Source organism: Symphalangus syndactylus, chromosome 6 (genome assembly GCF_028878055.3).
Source record: "Symphalangus syndactylus isolate Jambi chromosome 6, NHGRI_mSymSyn1-v2.1_pri, whole genome shotgun sequence".
Classification (NCBI taxonomy): domain Eukaryota; kingdom Metazoa; phylum Chordata; class Mammalia; order Primates; family Hylobatidae; genus Symphalangus; species Symphalangus syndactylus.
Window position 1 is genome coordinate 54,329,438 of NC_072428.2, and position 22,227 is coordinate 54,351,664.

The 22,227-nt window shown below is 44.6% G+C and overlaps 1 protein-coding gene across 3 annotated transcripts in view; it reads left to right on the plus strand.

Moving 5' to 3' along the window:
- The window catches only part of MRPL48 (mitochondrial ribosomal protein L48), a 76,413-nt gene that overhangs the window by 6,551 nt on the left and 47,635 nt on the right, over window positions 1-22,227 (plus strand). For all 3 annotated transcript variants that reach the window (XM_055282908.2, XM_055282910.2, XM_063641390.1), the window contains exons 2-3: window positions 12,265-12,317; window positions 15,897-15,934. In XM_055282908.2, the coding sequence (XP_055138883.1) occupies window positions 12,265-12,317; window positions 15,897-15,934 (91 nt within the window). The remainder of the gene's footprint in view (window positions 1-12,264; window positions 12,318-15,896; window positions 15,935-22,227) is intronic.

Here is a 22,227-nt window from a genome sequence, read left to right on the forward strand (position 1 = left end):
AAACATATTCCAGATAAGGAGGAGAACATGTGTAAAAGTCCTGAAATGAGAACACACTTGGAGTTCCAGAGGAACTCCTAGAGGAAGTTGAGAGGGAGAGAAGCACTGGGGTGTAGATTAAGGGAGAGTATGCAGAGAAGTAGTATGGGAGTGAGAATTGAGGTAAGGGATTGGATTTATAGTTAGGCTAGGCATGGTGGCTCATGCCTATAATCCCAACACTTTGGAAAGCTGCAGTGGGTGGATTGCTTGAGCTCAGGAGTTTGAGACCAGCCTGGGCAACATGGCGAAACCTTGTTTCGACAAAAAATACAAAAATTAGCCGGGTGTGATGGCATGCTCCTGTAGTCCCAGCTACTTGGGAGGCTGAGGTGGGAGGATCAGTTGAACCTGGGAGGCCAAGGCTGCAGCGAGCTCTGTGATCACCCCACAGCACTCCAGCCTGGGTAACAGAGCGAGACCCTGTATCTATCTATCTATCTATCTGTCTACCTATCTATCTATCTATCTATCTATCTATCTATCTATCTATCTATCTGTCTAAACTATCTGTCTCTAAATAAATAAATAAAATTAAATAAATCTAGGCTGGGCACAGTGGCTCATGCCTGTACTCCCAGCACTTTGGGAGGCTGAGGCAGCGGGATCTCCTGAGGTTGGGAATTTGAGACCAGCCTGACCAACATGGAGAAACCTCATCTCTACTAAAAATACAAAATTAGCTGGGTGTGGTGGCGCATGTGTGTAATCCCAGCTACTCGGGAGGCTGAGGCAGGAGAATCACTTGAACGTGGGAGGAGGAGGTTGCGGTGAGCTGAGATCGCGCTATTGCACTCCAGCCTGGGCAACAAGAGTGAAACTTCATCTCAGGGAAAAAAAAAAAATTAATCAAATCAGGTCGGACAAACAAACAAACATTTTAGATGGTGACCACAAGATTGTAAAATATGGTTAAGCTCGAGAGAATCTAGTTAGGGAATTGAGTTTAATGGAGCTCAGCTCTGGCTTAGAAGTATCATCCAGCACTTGTGTTATGAGGGCAAGTATTTACTTCTTTTCTTCTTTTCTTTTTTTTTGAGATGGAGTCTTGCTCTGTTGCCCAGGCTGGAGTGCAGTGGCATGATCTCGGCTCACTGCAACCTCCGCTTCCCGGGTTCAAGTGATTCTCCTGCCTCAGCCTCCTGAGTAGCTGGGATAACAGGCATGCACCACCATGCCTGGCTAATTTTTTTTTTTTTTTTTTTGGAGACGGAGTCTTGCTCCGTCGCCCAGACTGGAGTGCAATAATGTGACCTCAGCTCACTGCAACCTCCGCCTTCTGGATTCAAGTAATTCTGCCTCAGCCTCCCGAGTAGCTGGGACTACAGGCACCCACCACCATACCTGGCTAATTTTTTTGTATTTTTTTAGTAGAGATGGGGTCTCACCGTGTTGCTCAGGCTGGTTTTGAACTCCTGAGCTCAGCCAGTCCGCCTGCCTCGACCTTCCAAAGTGCTAGGATTACAGGCGTGAGCCACCGCACCTGGCCTCATGCCCGGCTAATTTTTGTATTTTTAGTAGAGACAGGGTTTCACCATGTTGGCTAGGCTGGTCTCGAACACCTGGCCTTAGGTGATCCACCTGCCTCTGCCTCCCAAAGTGCTGGGATTACAGGCGTGAGCCACTGTGCCTGGACTTCATCTCTGAATTTTTTTTTTTAAAGTATAATAGCAGGATCCAAGCAAGTCTGAGCAGTCATAAAAGTTTTCTTGTGACTCTTTTTTAATAATTAAAAAATATAATTCATGTATTATAATATTCACGCTTTTTTTTTTTTTGAGACCTCGTCTCGCTCTGTCACCCTGGAGTACAGTGGCGCGATCTCTGCTCACTGCAATCTCCGCCTCCTGGGTTCATGCCATTCTTTTGCCTCAGCCTCCCCAGTAGCTGGGACTGCAGGCACCCGCCACCACGCCCAGCTAATTTTTTTTTTTTAGTAGAGATGGGGTTTCACTGTGTTAGCCAGGATGGTCTCCATCTCCTGACCTCGTGATCCACCCGCTTCAGCCTCCCAAAGTGCTGGGATTACAGGCTTGAGCCACCGCACCCGGCCTATTCACTTTTAAAGTAGATAATGTAATGGTTTTTAGCATATTCACAAAGTTGTACAACTGTTACCACTATTTAATTCTTGAACATTTTTACCATCCCGAAAGGAAACTCCTTACCCATAAGTAGTCACTCCCCATACTGCCATCTCCCAGCCCTTAGCACCCACTAATCATCTTTCCATCCTATGATTTGTCTATTCGAGTCATTTCATATAAATGAAATCGTGTAATGTTGATGGCAGCAGTGGGCCATCTGGATTGGCCGCTGCCATCACTCTGGCTGCAGCAGGGAGGCGTGGCCAGAGCCAGTCAGAGCCAGGGACAAGTGAGAGCCCTGCCGCTTCCGAGTTGGGGCGGTGCCCAAGTCATGGCTGTGGATCTAGGCCTCCTGCTCCACGGAGCAAGCAGGAGTCCCGCTCTTCCGAGTGCAGTTACGGCCTCCCAAACCGTGACTGCGGACCCAGGCATCTGTGCACTCTTGTGGGGCCCAGGAAGGCTGCCCCAGCCCTCGCAGGCTCAGTGGTGTCTACTCCCGCTGCCTGGCTTCTCCCTGCTGTCGGCACCAGCTCTGATCTTGGAGCAAAGCTGGGGCCAAGCCCAGGTACTGTTGCAGCCAGGCCAGGTGTACACACATTTGGGGCAGTGCTGACACGCCAGCCTCTTGCCTCCTTGGCCCCCTCTGGACTTTGGCCACCAACAAGCATAGGAGGGAAGCCAAAAGGGGCTGAAGGCAGCTCAGCAGTGGCCTGCCCGTGCCGCTTGGCACCTACAGGGCACTATGAATGGCAGTGGGAGGCAGACAGCTTCCTGGGCAGAAGGGCACAGGTTCCCAGTGAGGCCCCACCTTCAGGCCAGGGAGTGCCTGAAGTCTGGGGCTGGGGCTGCCAGTCCCGTGGACAGGAGTGGGAACTTACGGTACCTTTTCCAGGCCTGCCCATGGCCACCCATGGACATATCAACATGTACTTCCTCCCCTCTGAGGCTCATAAAAACTTTGGGTCTGGGTGTAGTGGCTCATGCCTTTAATCCCAGCACTTTGGGAGGCTAAGGCAGGCAGATCACCTGAGGTCAGGAGTTTGAGACCAACCTGGCCAACATGGTGAGACCCCATCTCTACTAAAAATACAAAAAAATTAGCCGAGCGTGGTGGTGGGTGCCTGTAATCCCAGCTGCTTAGGAGGTCAAGGCAGGAGAATCCCTTGAACCCAGGAGACAGGTTGCAGTGAGATCACGCCATTGCACTCCAGCCTGGGTGAAAAGAGTGAGACTGTCTCAAAAAAAAGCAAACAAACCAACCTTGGGCTCAGCCAGAGCTGAGCAGACATCGGGACAACCGGCTGCAGAGAGGAGCTATCCACTCTAGAGCCTTCTCTGCTGAGAGCTGGGAAGACATTCAGATGACCTGCCTGCAGAGAGGAGCTGCCCACTCCAAGGGCGTCCTCTGAGCTATTCTGCTACTCACTAAAGCTCTTCTTTGTCTTGCTCACCCTCCGCTTGTCTGCATACCCCATTTTTTCTGGTTGCAGGACAAGAACTTGGGACCCGTTTAATGGCAGGGCTAAAAGAGCTGCAACAGAAACAGGGCTGAGATGTGCCCCTTTTTCACCAGGTTTTGGGTGAAGAGAAGGAAAGAAGAGCTGCAGCCCTTCAGGGAGCCCAGACCTGGGAGCTCCCTGAGCCAGGGCTGTGACTCCCTCCTTGGAGCCCTGTGGTTGCTGGCATCTCCAAGCTTCTGAGCGCTATGTATTCCCCAGTGCCAGCTATGAAAGCTGCCTGTGGTGCACCTGGTCCGGCCTCGCAGAGAGCCAGTGCCTGTGCCAGCACCTGGAGCTGCCCGCCCTGCTGCAGCAGCCAGCATGTCTGACTGTGCACATTGGCCAGACCCCATGCTCACTCACATACCCCTCACCGGCCCATGCCTGACTTGCCCTTGGCAGGCGTGGGACCCAGGCTGGTAGCGTGAGCGGAGGACAGCCTGCCAAGACAAGTGGGTGAAACAAGCCCAGTGGACCAGAGCAAAACTCGGGCAAAGATGCCACCAGCCACAGACTTTTTCGGCCAGAAAAATGACACCCCAAAAATCCCGTAACAATATGTGAGGCCAGCTGACTTTCCAAGGATTGTACAGCTAGTAAAATGGAAGTGCTGATATTCAGACACAAATTCGTGTTTAGGTTTGGATATAAAACTTGTGCTCCTAACAGCCATAAGGACCCAATCCAAAGGCAGACTTTGATAGTCAACATAAATATGTTTAGAAGGTTATGGCTAAAGGAAAGACTGGAAACAAAAACAATTTTTTTTCTTTTTTGAGACAGAGTCTCGTTCTGTCACCCTGGAGTGCAGTGGCACAATCTCGGCTCACTGCAACCCTCGCCTCCTGGGTTCAAGTGATTCTCCTGCCTCAGTCTCCTGAGTACCTGGGATTACAGGTGCCCACCACTGTGCCTGGCTGATTTTTGTATTTTTACCAAATACAAAATACAGCCTTTTACAAAATACAGCCTGTTGGCCAGGATGGTCTCAATCTCCTGACCTCGTGATCCACCCGCCTCAGCCTCCCAAAGTGCTGGGATTACACACGTGAGTCACCTCGCCCAGCCAACAAAAATAATTTTTAAAAGAACTTGAGAAAACCTGGAGGCAATGATTATTGCCTTCAAATACTTGAAGGGTTTGACTTCTTGTATGAAAAACAAGAACTGAACTTAGTTTGTATGATGTCAGAGTGGGGAACTAGGCACAAACCATAGAAGTTACAGGGAGATGGGTTTGGGCTTTCTGTGTGGGAGAACATTCAGATAGTTAGCAGTGTCTGCCGGGCGTGGTGGCTCATGCTTGTAATCCCAGCACTTTGGGAGGCCGAGGCGGGCGGATCACGAGGTCAGGAGATCGAGACCAGGGTGAAACCCCATCCCTACTAAAAATACAAAAAATTAGCCGGGCGTGGTGGCGGGCGCCTGTAGTCCCAGCTACTCGGAGAGGCTGAGGCAGGAGAATGGCGTGAACCCGGGAGGCGGAGCTTGCAGTGAGCCGAGACTGCACCACTGCACTCCAGCCTGGGCGACAGAGTGAGACTCCATCTCAAAAAAAAAAAAAAAAAAAAAAAAAAAAGCAGTGTCTGAAAATGTTTCAGTTTTGACCAGGGAGGTATTTAAGTAGCAGATGGATCATTATAGACAGAGAGGCTAGTATTGGTTGTGTACGTGGGAAAGGTAGTGGTGAGGCTGGATGCGGTGGCTCACACCTGTAGTCCCAGCACTTTGGGAGGCCGAGGTGGGCAGATCACGAGGTCAGGAGTTTGAGACCAGCCTGGCCAACATAGTGAAATCACGTCTCTACTAAAAATACAAAAAATTATCGGGGCTTGGTGACGGGCACCTGTAATCCTAGCTACTCAGGAAGCTGAGGCAGGAGAATTGCTTGAACCTGAGAGGTGGAGGTTGTAGTGAGCTGAGATCGCGCCATTGCACTCCAGCCCTGGCAACAGTGCAAGACTCCATCTCAAGAAAAAAAAAAGAAAAAGGAAGGTAGTGGTGGGCACTGAGAGTAGAAAGCCAGTGAGGAGAATTTGAAGCTTCTGATAAATGAACTTAGGCAGGGACTGGGCTTTTCCAGGATGCCTAAGATGAGAGTAAACTCCTTGCAAGCTTTGGAATGTAGAGCCTGGGCAACATGGCAAAACCCCATCTCTACAAAGAAAAAATTAGCCGAGTGTAGTGGCGCACATCTGTAGTCCCAGCTACTTGGGAGGGTGAGGCAGGAGGATGGCTTGAGTCTAGGGGGTCGAGGTTGCAGTGAGCCATGATGATGCCACTTCGCCCCAGCCTGGCTGACAGAGCAAGACCTTGTCTCAAAAACAAAAGAATTGGAATATAGATCAAGGTGTTGTTCATCTCAGGGAAGAAAATAAGAGCTGTCATGTAATAGCCGACTTGCTTTGCAACAGCAGTATAGGATATAGTATATAGTAGTGGAGAGAGCTCTGATTGTGGGGTCAGCTAGATCATGACTTATTAGTTGTGTGCATTAGGCATGTTAATTCGCTTTTCTGAGCTTTGATTTCCTCACTATAAAATGTGGTAGAAATATCTACTTCACAGGAGTGGAATCATAGACATTGGAGACTTGGAAGGGTGGGAAGGTAGGAGGGGGATGAGAAATGAGAAATTACTTAATGGGTACAATGTTCATCATTTGAGTAATGGTTACACTAAAAACCCAGATTTCACCAATAAGCAATGTATCCATTTAACAAAATGGCACTTGTGCTCCCTAAATCTGTATAAAAGAAAATACAAAGAACTATGCCTCACAGAATGGTTGTGAGGGTTAAAGGAGATGGTGTTTGGCATATAGCAGGTGCTCAGTAAATGGTAGGATTATTGAATGGCTGTTATCATTAGCTATGAACTTCATGGCTATTATCATTAGTTATGAACTTCGTTAGTATAAATTGGTATCAGTTTTTTGAGAGGTAGTGTGGAAGAATAGAAAGGATGGACTTTGGATTCGGGCAGACCTGGGTTTGAATTTCTCTTACCAAACCTATAACTTTGGGCAATTTACATAAACTTCTTTTTTTTCCTGTGTAAAATAGAGCCAGTTATCTCAATAATGCCCCATCAGAGAGGGTTGCTGTAACGATTAATTGAAATAATATGGGCCAGGCATGGCCGGGTGCGGTGGCTCACGCTTGTAATCCCAGCACTTTGGGAGGCCGAGGCGGGCGGATCATGAGGTCAGGAGATTGAGACCACGGTGAAACCCCGTCTCTACTAAAAATACAAAAAATTAGCCAGGCGTGGTGGCGGACGCCTGTAGTCCCAGCTACTCGGAGAGGCTGAGGCAGGAGAATGGCGTGAACTCGGGAGGCGGAGCTTGCAGTGAGCCGAGATTGCGCCACTGCACTCCAGCCTGGGCGACAGAGCAAGACTCCGTCTCAAAAAACAAAAACAAAAACAAAAACAAACAAACAAAAATAATATGGGCCAGGCCTGGTGGCTCACTCCTGTAATCCCAGCACTTTGGGAGGCCAAGACAGGAAGATTGCTTGAGGCCAGGAGTTTGAGACAGCATGGGCAATATAGTGAGATCCGGTCTCTTAAAAAAAAAAAATTAAAAAAAACAAATAGTATGCGTAAAGTGCCTAGCAAATGGGAAGTACTCAATAAATGGTAGTAACAATGCTATTTTAAATAATATTTATTAATACACAGATATATTCTCTTACTTTCATGAAACAGCTCTCAGTTGCTTGCATCAAAGACCCCTGACCCACTGCTCTCACCACCCACCCCAGACCCTGATGTCGTAAGCTACTTACATGCTATAGATTTTGCCCTGTGACTTCAGTTTTTTGGCAGTTGTGCAGTTCTTGCTTGGTTCCTGGCTCATGGGAATATTTTTGTTACCCACTGCAGCATCTGTGTCCTCATTCATTCATTTGCTGGCATCACCATCCTCCTCTTCCACTTGCAGGGCCAGAGCTGCTCTTCATTTGCTGATGGGGAGGAGAGGGTAATTGTAGATACAGTCCCAAAATAGATTACTTTTGTCCAGATAAATAACGCCAAGCATTGCAGGGGAGAGGAAGCACATTTCCCAGAGCTGACAGGGAGAGTTCATACCACAATTTGAATGTCTTCCAGAAACTTGTCAACTCTTTTTTTTTTTTTTTTTTGAGACCGTGTTTCGCTCTTGTTGCCCAGGCTGGAGTGCAATGGTGTGATCTCGGCTCACAGCAACTTCTGCCTCCCGGGTTCAAGCCATTCTCCTGCCTCAGCCTCCGGAGTAGCTGGGATTACAGGCATGTGCCGCCACGCCCGGCTAATTTTGTATTTTTAGTAGAGATGGGGTTTCTCCATGTTGGTCAGGCTGGTCTCAAACTCCAGACCTCAGGTGATCCACCCGCCTCGGCCTCCCAAAGTGCTGGGATTACAGGCGTGAGCCACTGTGCCCGGCTGAAAGTTGTCAACTCTTAAGCCTGGCTTTTAGATAATTAAAACCTTAGTTATTGTAGAGACTAAGAAATCTGAACAATTAAAATGAGAAAGCTGTCTCATTTTGATCTTTTTTTCCCATCCAGTCCCTCTTCTATATGAAGTGACCCATTTAAAAATATATTCTGTTCACTCTCATTTCTATTCTGTTTGTCATGGTTAATAGATCGCGGCCCTGGAGGGACTTTAGAGTCATCTGATCTAACTTCAAGGTACATGGCTAGTAGTTAGGGGAGCTGGCCTGACCTCTCCTGGGGCCCCAGTTTCCTACTCTGTCTTTTATGCTGACCAATATTAGGTTAAGTATATTGCACACATACTTTACAAAGTCTTTTAGTACCTGATTCAATTGTGCTTTTGGGATCATCTGCACATTTTGCCCTTCTGTCTATTCACATCCTTCCCAATCTTCATGGTCTTACATCCTCTGGGAGACTTTTCCTAAGTTTTATCTTTCCCCTTCCTAATTTCCTAAGCACTAACACCTTCATTTATGTGAGAAAAGGTGTAGAATAGTGGGGAAATTATGGATTTTGGTGTCAGAGAAACCCAAGACCCTATGCTAGCTTCGATAGTAGTTGTGTGACTTTGGGTAGGTTACTTAATCTGTTTCCTCAACTGTAAAGTGGGGATAATAATGCTTATCTTGTAAAGGTATTATGATTTAGACACATGATATGTGCTCAACAAAGTAGATGTCGGTGCTTAATATGTGGTAGCAATGATTATCATTTATTCACTTCTTTCTGATCATTTATTCATCAGAACAAACCTTGATTGTCTACAATGTGCCTGGGAGGAAAGTGACATGACCCTTGCTCTGAGGATCTCTTGGTTTAGCATAGGGGTTCTTGGGTGATGATAAGAGTTTTGGTGAATCTCCTGAAGTAATAGGCAAACTCTTCCTATATCTTTGCTTATATGCATTTGTCTAGGAAGAGGGTTCATGACTAAGCAGATCCTCAGCAACGTCTATAACTCTGCAAAAGCTAAAGATTTCTCCTAGCCATCTCCCCCTGGATTTCCTGCCAGGTGTGCTTGTTGTTCATACCACCTATTTTGACTTCATACAATGCCTGCAGTATTGCTTAGCTGTTTAATACAAATGTATGTCTATGTCTCCAGCCATCCAAATGCCTGAAGGACAGAGATTGTGCATACATTTTTTGATAGTTTTATTGAAATACAGTTCACATAACCTACAATTCACCTATTTAAAGTGTGGAATTCAGTAGCTTTTATTATATTCACAGAATTGTACAACCATGACTACAATCAGTTTGAGAACATCATCCCAAAAAAAAAACTCCACACCCCTTAGCAGTCATCCACAGCTCCCCAGACCTTCCAGCCCCAGGCAGCCACTAATTGACTTCCTTTCTCCGTAGATTTGTCTATTCTGGATATTTCACAGAAATAGAATCATATAATATTTGGTCCTTTGTGACTGGTTTCTTTTATTTAGTATAATGTTTTCAAGATTCATCCCTGTAGTTACATTTTGTTTTTATATTCTCTTTAACATTCAGCATAGCAGTTGGCATATAAGCTTTTCTTTTTTTTTTTTTTTAACTTGAGACAGGGTCTCATTCTGTCACCCCAGGCCAGAGTGCAGTGGCACAGTCACGGCTCATTGTGGCCTCAGCCATCTGGGTCCAAGTGATCCTCCTACCTCAGCCTCCTGAGTAGCTGGGATCATAGGTGTGCACCACCATGCCTGGCTAATTTTTTGTTTTGTAGAGAAAGGGTCTTCCTATGTTGGCCAGGCTGGTCTCAAAATCCTAGGCTCAAGTGATCTTCCTACTTTGGCCTCCCAAAATGCTTGGATTGTAGGCGTTAGCCACTACATCTGGCTTATAATAGACTTTTTTAAAAATAAGCTTTATTTTAGAATAGTTTTAGATTTACAGAAAACTTGCAAAGACAGTACACAGAGTTCCCGTATATCCCAAGTTCCCCTATTACTATTATCTTTACATTAGTGTGATTTATTTATTTATTTTTTGAGACAGAGTCTTGCTCTGTTGCCCAGACTGGAGTGCAGTGGTATGATCTCTGCTCACTGCAACCTCTGCCTCCTGGGTTCAAGCGATTCTCCTGCCTCAGCCTCCTCCCAAGTAGCTGGGATTACAGGCACGCACCACCACTCCTGGCTAATTTTTGTATTTTTAGGAGAGACGGGGTTTCACCATGTTGGCCAGGCTGGTCTTGAACTCCTGGCCTCAAGTGATCTGCCTGCCTCAGCCTCCTAAAGTATTGGGATTACAGGTGTGAGCCCCTGCACCCGGCCTAGTGTGATTTTTTTTTTATAATTAATGAGCCAATATTGGTATATTATATTAGCTAAAGTCCATACTTTATTCAGATTTCCTTACTTTTTCTCTAGTGTCATTTTTCTGTTGCGGATCCCATTCAGGATATTATATTTTATTTAGTCGTCGTCTTTTCTGTAGGCTCCTCTTGACTGATAGTTTCTCAGATTTTCCTTGTTTTTGCATACTAGACTTTTCATACATCCATGTTGAAAGAATTAAAATTGTTATCCATAGTGGGCAGGAGTTTCTTTTTATGTTATAGGACCTTAAGAACAGACTTTTTTTTGTTTCTTTCCCGTAAAACAAACAAACAAAAGAACAGACGTTTGTTTGGAAGACTGAGGCAAGGGAATTGCTTGAGTCCAGGAGATCGAGGCTGCAGTTGCTATCATTATATTTGTTTTTTTGTTCTTACCTCCATTGTGAAGTATTATTATCACTGTCATTTTTTAATTATATTTTTATTTTTTAATTTTTTTTTTTGAGACGAGTCTTGCTCTGTTGCCTAGGCTAGAGTGCAGTGGCGAGATCTTCGCTCACTGCAACCTCCGCCTCCTGGGTTCAAGGGATTCTCCTGCCTCAGCCTCCTGAGTAGCTGGGGTTACAGATGCCCGCCACCATGCCTGGTTAATTTTTGTATTTTTAGTAGAGACGTGGTTTCACAATCTTGGCCACGCTGGTCTCGAACTCCTCACCTCGTGATCCACTCAACTTGGCCTCCCAAAGTGCTGGGATTATAGGCGTGAGCCACCGCGCCCAGCCTATCACTGTTATTGAGAGAGACAGTGTACTGTAATAGAGGCATAGCTTTTGTAGTAAGTCAGTCCTTTTTTTTTTTTTTTGAGACGGAGTCTCGCTCTGTCGCCCAGGCTGGAGTGCAGTGGCGCGATCTTGGCTCACTGCAAGCTCCGCCTCCCGGGTTCACGCCATTCTCCTGCCTCAGCCTCTCCAAGTAGCTGGGACTACAGGCGCCCACCACCACGCCCGGCTAATTTTTTGTATTTTTAGTAGAGACAGGGTTTCACCGTGGTCTCGATCTCCTGACCTCGTGATCCGCCCGCCTCGGCCTCCCAAAGTGCTGGGATTACAAGCGTGAGCCACCGCGCCCGGCCTCCTCTTTTTTTTTGAGACGGAATCTCATTCTGTGGCCCAGGCTGGAGTGCAGTGGCACAATCTTTGCTCACTGCAACCTCCGTCTCCTGGGTTCAAGTGATTCTTCTGCCTCAGACTCCTGAGTAGCTGGGATTACAGGCATGTGCCACCACGCCCAGCTAATTTTTGTAATTTTAGTAGAGACAACACCATGTTGGTCAGGCTGGTCTTGAACTCCTGACCTCGTGATCCGCCCACCTCAGCCTCCCAAAGTGCTGGGATTACAGGCATGAGCCACCGCACCTGGCCATTAAGTCAGTCCTCTTAGCAGCTTATTAGGTATAATTTTTTGGAATATAACCTCTCTGGGTCTCAGTTGCTTTACTTGTGAAATTGTCTTGCAGTGTTTTCAGAATTAAAGAAGATTTAATAAAGCCCCTCTCATGATGCTGTGCATGGCAGATGCATAGTAATGATTGATTGATATTAGAAAAAAATAGATTAAGTTGGAAATGGTAAACAGTGAGAAAGCAGTGTGCGGGGGGACTTCTGTTTTTTGAGCATTTACTGTAGTGGGTGGAATGAGAATGATGACCTTGGTTTGTTTGCATGCTTGGTTTTAATTGTAGGGTAGCTTCTTTGCTAGATAAGAGCCTTTTTGTCCTTTTTTGGTTTGTGTACTGTGGGTTTCTTGCCTCTCTGAGAAGACATACTTGGAGGTCTATAAATGCTTAAGATTGTCCTAACGTGGCTGTTTTGCTGTAGGTGCTGTGCCTGAGGAACAATACTATTTTTAAGCAAGGCTTTTCTCTCTTAAGGTAAGGATATTAACAACAATAATTAAATATAGGTAACATTTGCCTTTGGCTTCATAGTTCACACAGCATTTTTTCATCATATTTACTTGCATGTCTATAAGCGCATCATGCATCTCGCCTGCCACCTTGCTCCTTCCCTATTCTCAGTTAATAGCATCTCCATTCATTTAGTTGCTGAGGCCAAAATACTTGCAGTTAATCTTTGATGCTGTTAATTCTTTTTTTTTTTATTTTTTTATTTTTTTATTTTTTTTTTGAGACGGAGTCTTGCTCTGTCACCCAGGCTGGAGTGCAGTGGCGCAATCTCGGCTCACTGCAAGCTCCGCCTCCCGGGTTCACGCCATTCTCCTGCCTCAGCCTCTCCGAGTAGCTGGGACTACAGGCGCCCGCCACCACGCCCGGCTAATTTTTTGTATTTTTTAGTAGAAACGGGGTTTCACCGTGGTCTCGATCTCCTGACCTTGTGATCCGCCCGCCTCGGCCTCCCAAAGTGCTGGGATTACAAGCGTGAGCCACCGCGCCCGGCCTTAATTCTTTTTTTTTTTTTTTTTTTTTTTTTTTCTTTTTGAGATGGAGTTTCACTCTGTCACCCAGGCTGGAGTGCAGTGGTGTGATCTTGGCTCACTGCAACCTCTACCTCCCAGGTTCAAATGATTCTCCCGCCTCAGCCTCTCAAGTAGCTGGGATTACATGCACCTGCCATCATGCCCAGCTAATTTTTGTATTTTTGTAGAGATGGGGTTTCACCACGTTGGCCAGGCTGATCTTGAACCCCAGATCTCAGGTGATCTGCCTGCCTCGGCCTCCCAAATTGCTGGGATTACAGGTGTGGGCCCCCGCGTCGTCCAGCCAGATGCTGTTAATTCTTCAGCAAAACTTGTTGGCTTTACTTTTGAAATATAAACAGAACCTTTTTTTTTTTTTTTTAATTGAGACAGAGTCTACCTCTGTTGCCCAGGCTGGAGTGCAGTGGCATGATCACAGCTCACTGTAGCCTTGACCTCCCAGGCTCAAGTGATTCTTCCACCTCAGCCTCCCAAGTAGCTGGGACTACAGGCATGTACTAGCATGCCCCATTAGTTTTTGTATTTTTTGTAGAGACAGGGTTTTGCCATGTTGCCCAGGCTGGTCTTGAACTCCTGGGCTCAAGTGATCTGCCCAAAGTGCAGGGATTACAGGCATGAGCCACTGTGCCAGACCTAGAACCATTTCTTTCTCCAGTTTTTGCCTCATGCTTTCTGTTTTGCTAAACCACTAGGGGCCAGCTCCTTATCTTCTCATTGCCTTTACTACCATCACTTGGCCTCCCAACTGGTCTCCCTAGTTTACCTTTGTCTTCTATTCTTCACAGTAAAGCAGAGTGATTTTTTTTTTTTAAAGAGACCTAACATTATGAACGTAAGAATGATTCTTTTAAAGCCAAGTTAGCTCACATCACTCCTTTGCTCCAAATTCTCCAGTGGTATCCCATGTTACTCAAAATAAAACCTGCAATCTTTACCATGGCCTATAGGACCTTCCATAATCTGTATCCTCATTTTATACTACTTACTCAGCGTTAGCTGCACTGTGGTTTCCTATTCCTTGATAATCTAAGCACCTTCCCACCCCAGGATCTGTGCGTGTTCTTTCCTCAGATATCCATATGGCTTGTCCTGTACTTTATTCAAGTTTCTGTTCAAAAGTCATCCCATCCAAGAGGCCTTCCCTGACTACTCTATGTAAAATATACACCCCTCCATCAATCTCTCTTCCCTTATACTTTGCTTTATTTTTCTTTATAGCAGATGTCACCATCTGACTCATTTTGTATATATAAAAATGTTTAACTGTCTTTCCTTGCCCCTTAAAAATAAGCATCATGGGGATACAGACTTTTAGTTTTGTTTACTGCCCTATTCCTAGGCCTAGAATGGTACCTGACACATAGTAGGCATTTAATAAATATTTGTTAAATGAATGAATTGACCTTCATAGTGACCTGGTAAAACAGATGATATTATCTCAATTTTATATAAATAACTGGGGTCCAGAGAGTTTAATCTGTTGTTTTAATATGGTGGAGCTAATTTGGGTTGGAATTAGGATTCAAATCCAAGTTGTCTTTTTTTTTAACTGTTCTGTGTATAGAATGCAACCTCTCCATTGTTTTTCTTTTTTCTTTATTTTTTTGAGACAGAATCTCTTTCGCCCAGGCTGGAGTGCAGTGGCACTATCTCAGTTCACTGCAACCTCTACCTCCCAGGTTCAAGCAATCCTCCTGCCTCAGCCTCCTGAGTAGCTGGGGTTACAGGCACCCACCACCATGTCTGGCTAATTTTTCTATTTTTAGTAGAGATGGGGTTTCACCATGTTGACCTGGCTGGTTTCAAACTCCTGACCTCAAGTGATCCATGCTCCTCAGCCTCCCAAAGTGCTGGTATTACAGGCATGAGCCACCATGCCCAGGCTCCCCATTGTTTTTCTCTAAGTCTGATGAAATACATTTGGTGGTTTATTTCTCTGTTCAGCAGCAAATATGCACCAAATGTCTTTTGTGTGACAGCCATAGGATATAAAATAATGTATCATATATCTTCCTGAACTACTCGGCACTCATGATCCCAGATGATTTCTTGAGTCCTTAACATTTATTGAGGGCTTTCTCCCTTTGTTTCCCTTCCATCTTCTTATTTTTTTTCTTAATCCCAAATGTGATAGTATCCCCTTCCATCTTAATCTATTATCCCATCTTAATCAGTCGACTACTATTTGATAAGCACCTCCTATGGCACCATACTAGCTATTTTTCGTTATCTCTAATCTTCACAAAAAACACTACAAGACAAATATAAATATCATTTTACAAAAGACTAAACTGACTCAGGGTTTAAGATACATTTTCAGTCCCATGAGATTGTAGTATTATTATCTTTTTTTTTTTTGAGATGGAGTTTCGCTCTTGTCGCCCAGGCTGGAGTGCAGTGGCACAATCTTGGCTTACTGCAACCTCTGCCTCCCGAGTTCTGGTGATTCTCCTGCCTCAGCCTCCCGATTAGCTGGGATTACAGGTGCCCACCACCAAACCTGGGTAATTTTTTGTATTTTTAGTAGAAATGGGGTTTCGCCATATTGGGCAGGCTAGTCTCGAACCCTTGACCTCAAGTCATCTGCCCGCCTTGGCCTCCCAAAGTGCTGGGATTACAGGTGTGAGCCACTGCGCCCGGCCACTTCGTTTTTTAAAACTCACCTCAAAATAGTTTCACCTCCCTAGTAGAAGTGACCATACTTTCCTTTGTGTGCTGTTTAATTTTGTACGTTTCTGTTCCGGATCAATACTATATTGTGGCTCACATTCGTTTACCAGCACCTGTCCCAACTAGACCATGGATAGAGACATCTTACTTATATTTGCATTCTCAGGATGTGGCACTTTGGCACACATCAGGTGCTTATTAAAGTTTGCGGAAGGAAGAAAGGAAAGAAGGAGTAAGGAAACAGCATTGATGCATCTTTAGTGATAGAATATAAATTTTGCAAACTATGCAAATAAAATATGGGTTTCTAATTGTATTGAACATACTTTCTCCCTCCTTTTAGGTTTAGAACTTCAGAAGAGAAGCCCATCTATTCTGTAGGTAAGCAGTTTTTACCTGATGTAGTTGGCCTGCTTTAAGTGACCCTTTAGCACTCTATAATAATTTTGCCTAGAAGGAAGCCTACCATATCTTTGAGAACAGTGGCCTGAACCAAACCCTACACCTCCATGTGAGCATGGAATAGAATCATGGGTGAGAACATAAAGTAATGGTTAAGAGCAAGAGCTCTACAGTAAGTTTGGATTCCAACTGTACTACATATTTATTTGATCTTTGGCTATTTCTCTGTAGCTTGGTTTCCTCACCTTAAAAAATGAGCAGGCTGTGAGGCCGGGTGCGGTGGCTCACACCTGTAATCCCAGCATTTTGGGAGGCCGAGGCGGGCAGATCACCTGAGGTCAGGAGTTCGAGACCAGCCTGGCCAACATGGTGAAACCCCATCTCTACTAAAAATACAAAAAATTAGCTGGGTGTGGTGGCAAGCGCCTGTAATCCCAGCTACTCGGGAGGCTGAAGCAGGAGAATTGCTTGAACTCGGGAGGCGGAGGTTGCAGTGAGCTGAGATTACGCCATTGTACTCCAGCCTGGGGGACAAGAGCGAGACTTCATCTCAAAAAAAAAAAAAAAAAAAATGAGAAGGCTGTGCAGCATGGTGAGACCCTGTCTCTACAAAAAATTTTTTAAAAAATTAACTGGGTGTGGTGGCACAGGCTTGTGATCCTACCTACTCCAGAGGCTAAGGCAGGAGGATCGCTTGAGCCCAGGTTACAGTGAGCTATGAACATGCCACTGCACTGCAGCCTGAGTGACAGAGCAAGATCCTGTCTCTTAAATTAAAAAAATTAAAAAAAAAGAGGATAATTATAATACAAACTATAGTGTGCCAATTGAAGATTCAGTGAGACAAAAGATATAAAGTGCTTGGCCGGGTGCGGTGGCTCACGCCTGTAATCCCAGCACTTTGGGAGGCCGAGGAGGGCGGATCATGAGGTCAGATCAAGACCATCCTGGCTAACACAGTGAAACCCCATCTCTACTAAAAATACAAAAAATTAGCCAGGCATGGTGGCACACACCTGTAGTCCCAGCTACTCGGGAGGCTGAGGCAGGAGAATTGTTTGAACCCTGGAGACGGAGGTTGCAGTGAGCCGAGATTGCACCACTGCACTCCAGCCTGGGCGACAGAGCGAGACTCCGTCTCAAAAAAAAAAAAAAAAAAGGATAAAATGCTCAAAAAGTAGCAGCTGTAATTATTATTATTAATACTGCTGCTATTCCAGAACTGCCTTGTATGTCCATCATCAGGCTAGGGCTTTTCTCACACTGTTTAATCCAAAATGAATGTCCATTCAGTCTGATTAACTCAATGGATTTCCATCTCTGTTTCAACCCAATTACTTGCCATTTTTGCTTTGTCTATTATGTGAGAAATTTCAATGGAGTTGTTGGATTTTAATGACGTTTGTCATGTGTCTAACAAGTATCAGAGATAAAGGAATGGAAGTAAGGAAGGGAACTAACATTTTTTACTCAATGCCTACTGTGTGCAAGGAAGTGTGGAAGAGGCTTTACATATGTTAATTATTTTAGAAGATGGTGGCACCATTTCTACTGGGTCCAAAGCCTAACATCTCAAAATAATGGGCTTCTTTTTATTTATACATCTCTTGACAAACATGTATCTTACTAGACTGTGTGTTAGATGCTGGCGATACAAAATTAAGAGGATATAGTCTTTGCTATTTAGTAGTTTTAGAAGCTTATTTTTTCCCCAGGAATAACACAATGAACATTTCTTTACCCACCATTTAGATTCACCTTTGTTAACATTTTGTCATGTTAGCTTTTTAAAAATCAGACATCATGATACTTTACCCTTGAATACTTTAGCTTGGGTTTTTAGAAATAAGGATATTTTCGGGCGGGCACAGTGGCTCATGCCTGTAATCTCAGAACTTTGGGAGGCCGAGACGGGTGGATCACCTTAGGTCAGGAGTTCAAGACCAGCCTGACCAACATGGAGAAACTCCGTCTCTACTAAAAATACAAAATTAGCTGGGCATGGTGGAGCATGTCTGTAATCCCAGCTACTCGGGAGGCTGAGGCAGGAGAATCGCTTGAACTCGGGAGGCAGAGGTTGCAGTGAGCCGAGATCGCGCCATTGCACTCCAGCCTGGGCAACAAGAGCGAAACTCTGACTCAAAAAAAAAAAAAAAAAGAAATAAGGATATTTTCTTTCTTTTTTTAATTATAGGTTCTGGGTTACATGTGCAGAACATGCAGTTTTGTTACATAGGTATACACATGCCCTGGTGGTTTACTGCACCCATCAACCCATCACCTACATTAGATATTTCTCCTAATGTTATCCCTCCACTAGCCCCCCACCCCCCGACAGGCCCTGGTATGTGATGTTCCCCTCCTTGTGTCCATGTGTTCTCATTGTTCAACTCCCACTTATGAGTGAGAACATGCAGTGTTTGTTTTTCTGTGGTTTTTGTAATAGTGTGGAGTGCCTGCAGAGGATATATTAAGCAGCCCATTGGATACACTGATCTTGAGCTAAAAATTTAGGTCTGAGTTGAAACTATAAATATGAAAGTCATTATTTTGTCAATTTTAATTGAAGCCATGGGAATGAATGTGATCACTAAAGGAGAAAAGGTGGAGAAGGGACCCAGGGATCATACCCTGAGGAATTTCAACCTTAAAAATCTGGGTAGAGGGAGAAAGGCTAATGAAGCTGAGAAAGGGAGACCAAAGTGGAGAAAACCTGGATAGTATAGTATCATGGCAGGCAAAGGGAGAGCGTTTCAAGAAGGAAAGAGTGGCCAACCATGTTACAGTTTCAACTGTGCTACTGAGAGATCAGGAAAAACATGAACATGATAGTATCCTTGGATTTTAGCAATCTAGAGGTCACTGGTGACCTTAGAGAGGGTAGTCTAGGTAGGTGGGGTAGATGGGTTGTGGAAATTAACCATGAGGTAACAAGTGAATGAAAGTCCAAGAGTTAGAAAAAAAACGACTGTAGACAATGCTTTAAAAAAGTTTGAGACTGAATGGGTCCATAAAATATTGGCAGGAACTGAAGAGAGATGTAGGTGAAGGAAAGGTTTTTTTTAAAAATTGTTTATCTCTTAATTATACTTTTTATTTTGAGATATATAAAAAATATAGAAGAGTAAAAGAATAGTATGTCAAATAAACCCAGAATTGGCAACTATTAACATTTTGTCAGACTTTCATTGTCTTTTTTGTATTAAAATAAAAAGATCTATGTTCAAGTCGTCATTATTCTCTAGCCTTGGTCTTATCCCTTACCCTTCTCAACCATAGGCAAAGTTTATTTTGAATTGGTATATATTCTGAGGAAAGTCTTTTAAACAAATTATTAGGTTGGTGCAAACGTAAAAATAATGGCAAAACTGCACTTACTTTTGCACCAACCTAATACTATTAAAATTATCACGTGTTAAAAATTTGAAATGGATGCATATGGGTAGAATAAACTTAAACTGTATAAAAGGGTATATGATGAAAAGTGAAATTTTATTCCCCTTTCCCAGTCTTTTTTTTTGAGACAGAGTCTCGCTCTGTTGCCCAGATGTGTGCAATGGCGAGATCTCGGCTCACTGCAAGCTCCGCCACCCGGGTTCACACCATTCTCCTGCCTCAGCCTCCCAAGTAACTGGGACTACAGGCACCTGCCACCACGCCCCACTCATTTTTTGTATTTTTTGGTAGAGACGGGGTTTCACCGTATTAGCCAGGATGGTCTAGATCTCCTGACCTCGTGATCCAACTGCCTCGGCCTCCCAAAGTGCTGGGATTACAGGTGTGAGCCACCGCGCCCGGCCCTCTTTCCCAATCTTAACTCCCTCATGATATCTACTGATAGCAATTTCTTGTGTATCTTTCAGGAAGATTTTATGTATATATGAAGATTTATATTATGTGTGTGTATGACTGTATCTTAATGCTGGACATTTAGGTTGTTTTTAGTTTCTTGCTGTTTCAAAAAATGGTACACCAGCCATTTTCATATGTCTTTGTAAACTTGTTCCTGTACATTTGTAAGATAAATTCCTGGAATTGAAATCACTGAGTCAATGCATTATGAATTGGAGATTTTGATAAGTATTGCCAGACTATCCACTAGAGAAGTTGTATTAATTTACATTTCTATTTTCCGGCCCAAACTGGGTTTTATAAAACATTTGTTGTTAGCTGGAAGCACTGGCATGGACTTGTAGTCCCAGCTACATGGAAAGCTGAAGTCCCAGAACAGTCCTTTGAGCCCAGGAGTTTGAGGCTCTACCGCACTTTGATTTTGCCGTGAGATGCCATACTCTAGCCTGGGCGACAGAGCAAGATCCCATGTTTAAATATATATATATATTTATGTATTTTTAATTTTTTTTGAGACTGAGTCACGTTCTGTCACCCAGGCCAGAGTACAGTGGCATGATCTTGGCTCACTGCAACCTCCATCTCCTGGGTTCAAGAGATTCCCCTGCCTTAGCCTCCCAAGTAGATGGGACTACAGGCGTACGCCACCATGCCTGGCTAATTTTTGTATTTATTAGTAGAGACAGGGTTTCACCATGTCGGCCAGGCTGGTCTCTAATTCCTGACCTCAGGTGATCCACCCACCTCGGTCTCCCATAGTGCTAAGATTACAGGTGTGAGCCACTGCACCTGGCCTAAAAAAATAATTTTTTTTTGTTAGTGAAAATTATGTCTCATTTCAATTTGTGTGTCTTGAATTTGTCGTCTTTTCATATGGTTATTTGCCATTTGTATTTGTTTCCTAATGAATTGCCTATTTATTTATTTATTTATTTTTGAGACAGAGTCTCGCTCTGTCACCCAGGCTAGAGTGCAGTGGCATGATCTTGGCTCACTGCAACCTGTGCCTCCTAGGTTCAAGTGGTTCTCCTGCCTCGACCTCCTGAGTAGTTGGGACTACAGGAATGTGCCACCATGCCTGGCTAATTTTTTTGTATTTTTAGTAGAGACAGGGTTTCGCCATGTTGGCCAGGCTGGTCTCTAACTCCTGACCTCAGGTGATTCACCCACCTCGGCCTCCCAAAGTGCTGGGATTACAGGCGTGAGCCACCGTGCCTGGCCCATTTATTTTTTTTGTCAATTTTTCTATTGGATTGTTTACTTTTTCATTTCTGATTTGTAAGAACTTTTAATATAGTTCTTATATATTAAGGAAATTAGCATTTCTCTGTTACATGTGCTTGTACTTTTTCTAGTCATTTATCCCTTGACTTTATGTGTTTTTTCCATTAAACAGAAGCTTTAGATTTTTATATAGTTATGTTTATTAATCTTTGATTTCTAGATTTTGTTTCATGCTTAAAAAGATCTTTTCTACCCTAAGATTATTTTTAAAAATCCATGGCCGGGCACGGTGGCTCATGCCTGTAATCCCAGCACTTTGGGAGGCCGAGGCGGGTGGATCACAAGGTCAGGAGATCGAGACCATCCTGGCTAACACGGTGAAACCCTGTCTCTACTAAAAATACAAAAAATTAGCTGGGCGTGGTGGCGGGTGCCGGTAGTCCCAGCTACTCGGGAGGCTGAGGCAGGAGAATGGTGTGAACCCGGGAGGGGGAGCTTGCAGTGAGCCGAGATCTCGCCACTGCACTCCAGCCTGGGCGACAGAGTGAGACTCTGTCTCAAAAAAAAAAAAAAAAAAAAAATCCTTCATGTTACCTTCTGATAAATATTTTTTCTTTTCAATATGTGGTCCAGACCGGGTGTAGTGGCTTATGCCTATAACCTCAGCAATTTGGGAGGCTGAGGGGAAGATCACCTGAGCCCAGGAGTTCAAGACCAGCCTGGACAACATAGGGGGACTCCGTCTCTACAAAAAAAAAAATAATTAGCCTGGTGGGATGGCAAGTGCCTGTGGTCCCAGCTACTCAGAAGACGAAGACTGAGGTGGGAGGATTGCATGAGTCAGATTGAAGTTGCAGTGAGCTATGATTGTGCCACTGTGCTCTAGCCTGGAAGACAGCAGGAGATCATGTCTCAAAAAGAAAAAAAAAATGAGTGAGGCCAGGCATGGTGGCTCACTCCTGTAATCCCAGCACTTTGGGAGGCTGAGGCCAGTGGATCACCTTAGGTCAGGAGTTCAAGACCAGCCTGGCCAATATGGTGAAACCCCGTCTCTACTAAAAATACAAAAATTAGCCAGGTATGATGATGCATGCCTGTAATCCCAGCTACTCAGGAGGCTGAGGCAGGAGAATTGCTTGAACCCGGGAGGCGGAGGTTGCAGTGAGCCGAGATTGTGCCATTGCACTCAAGCCTAG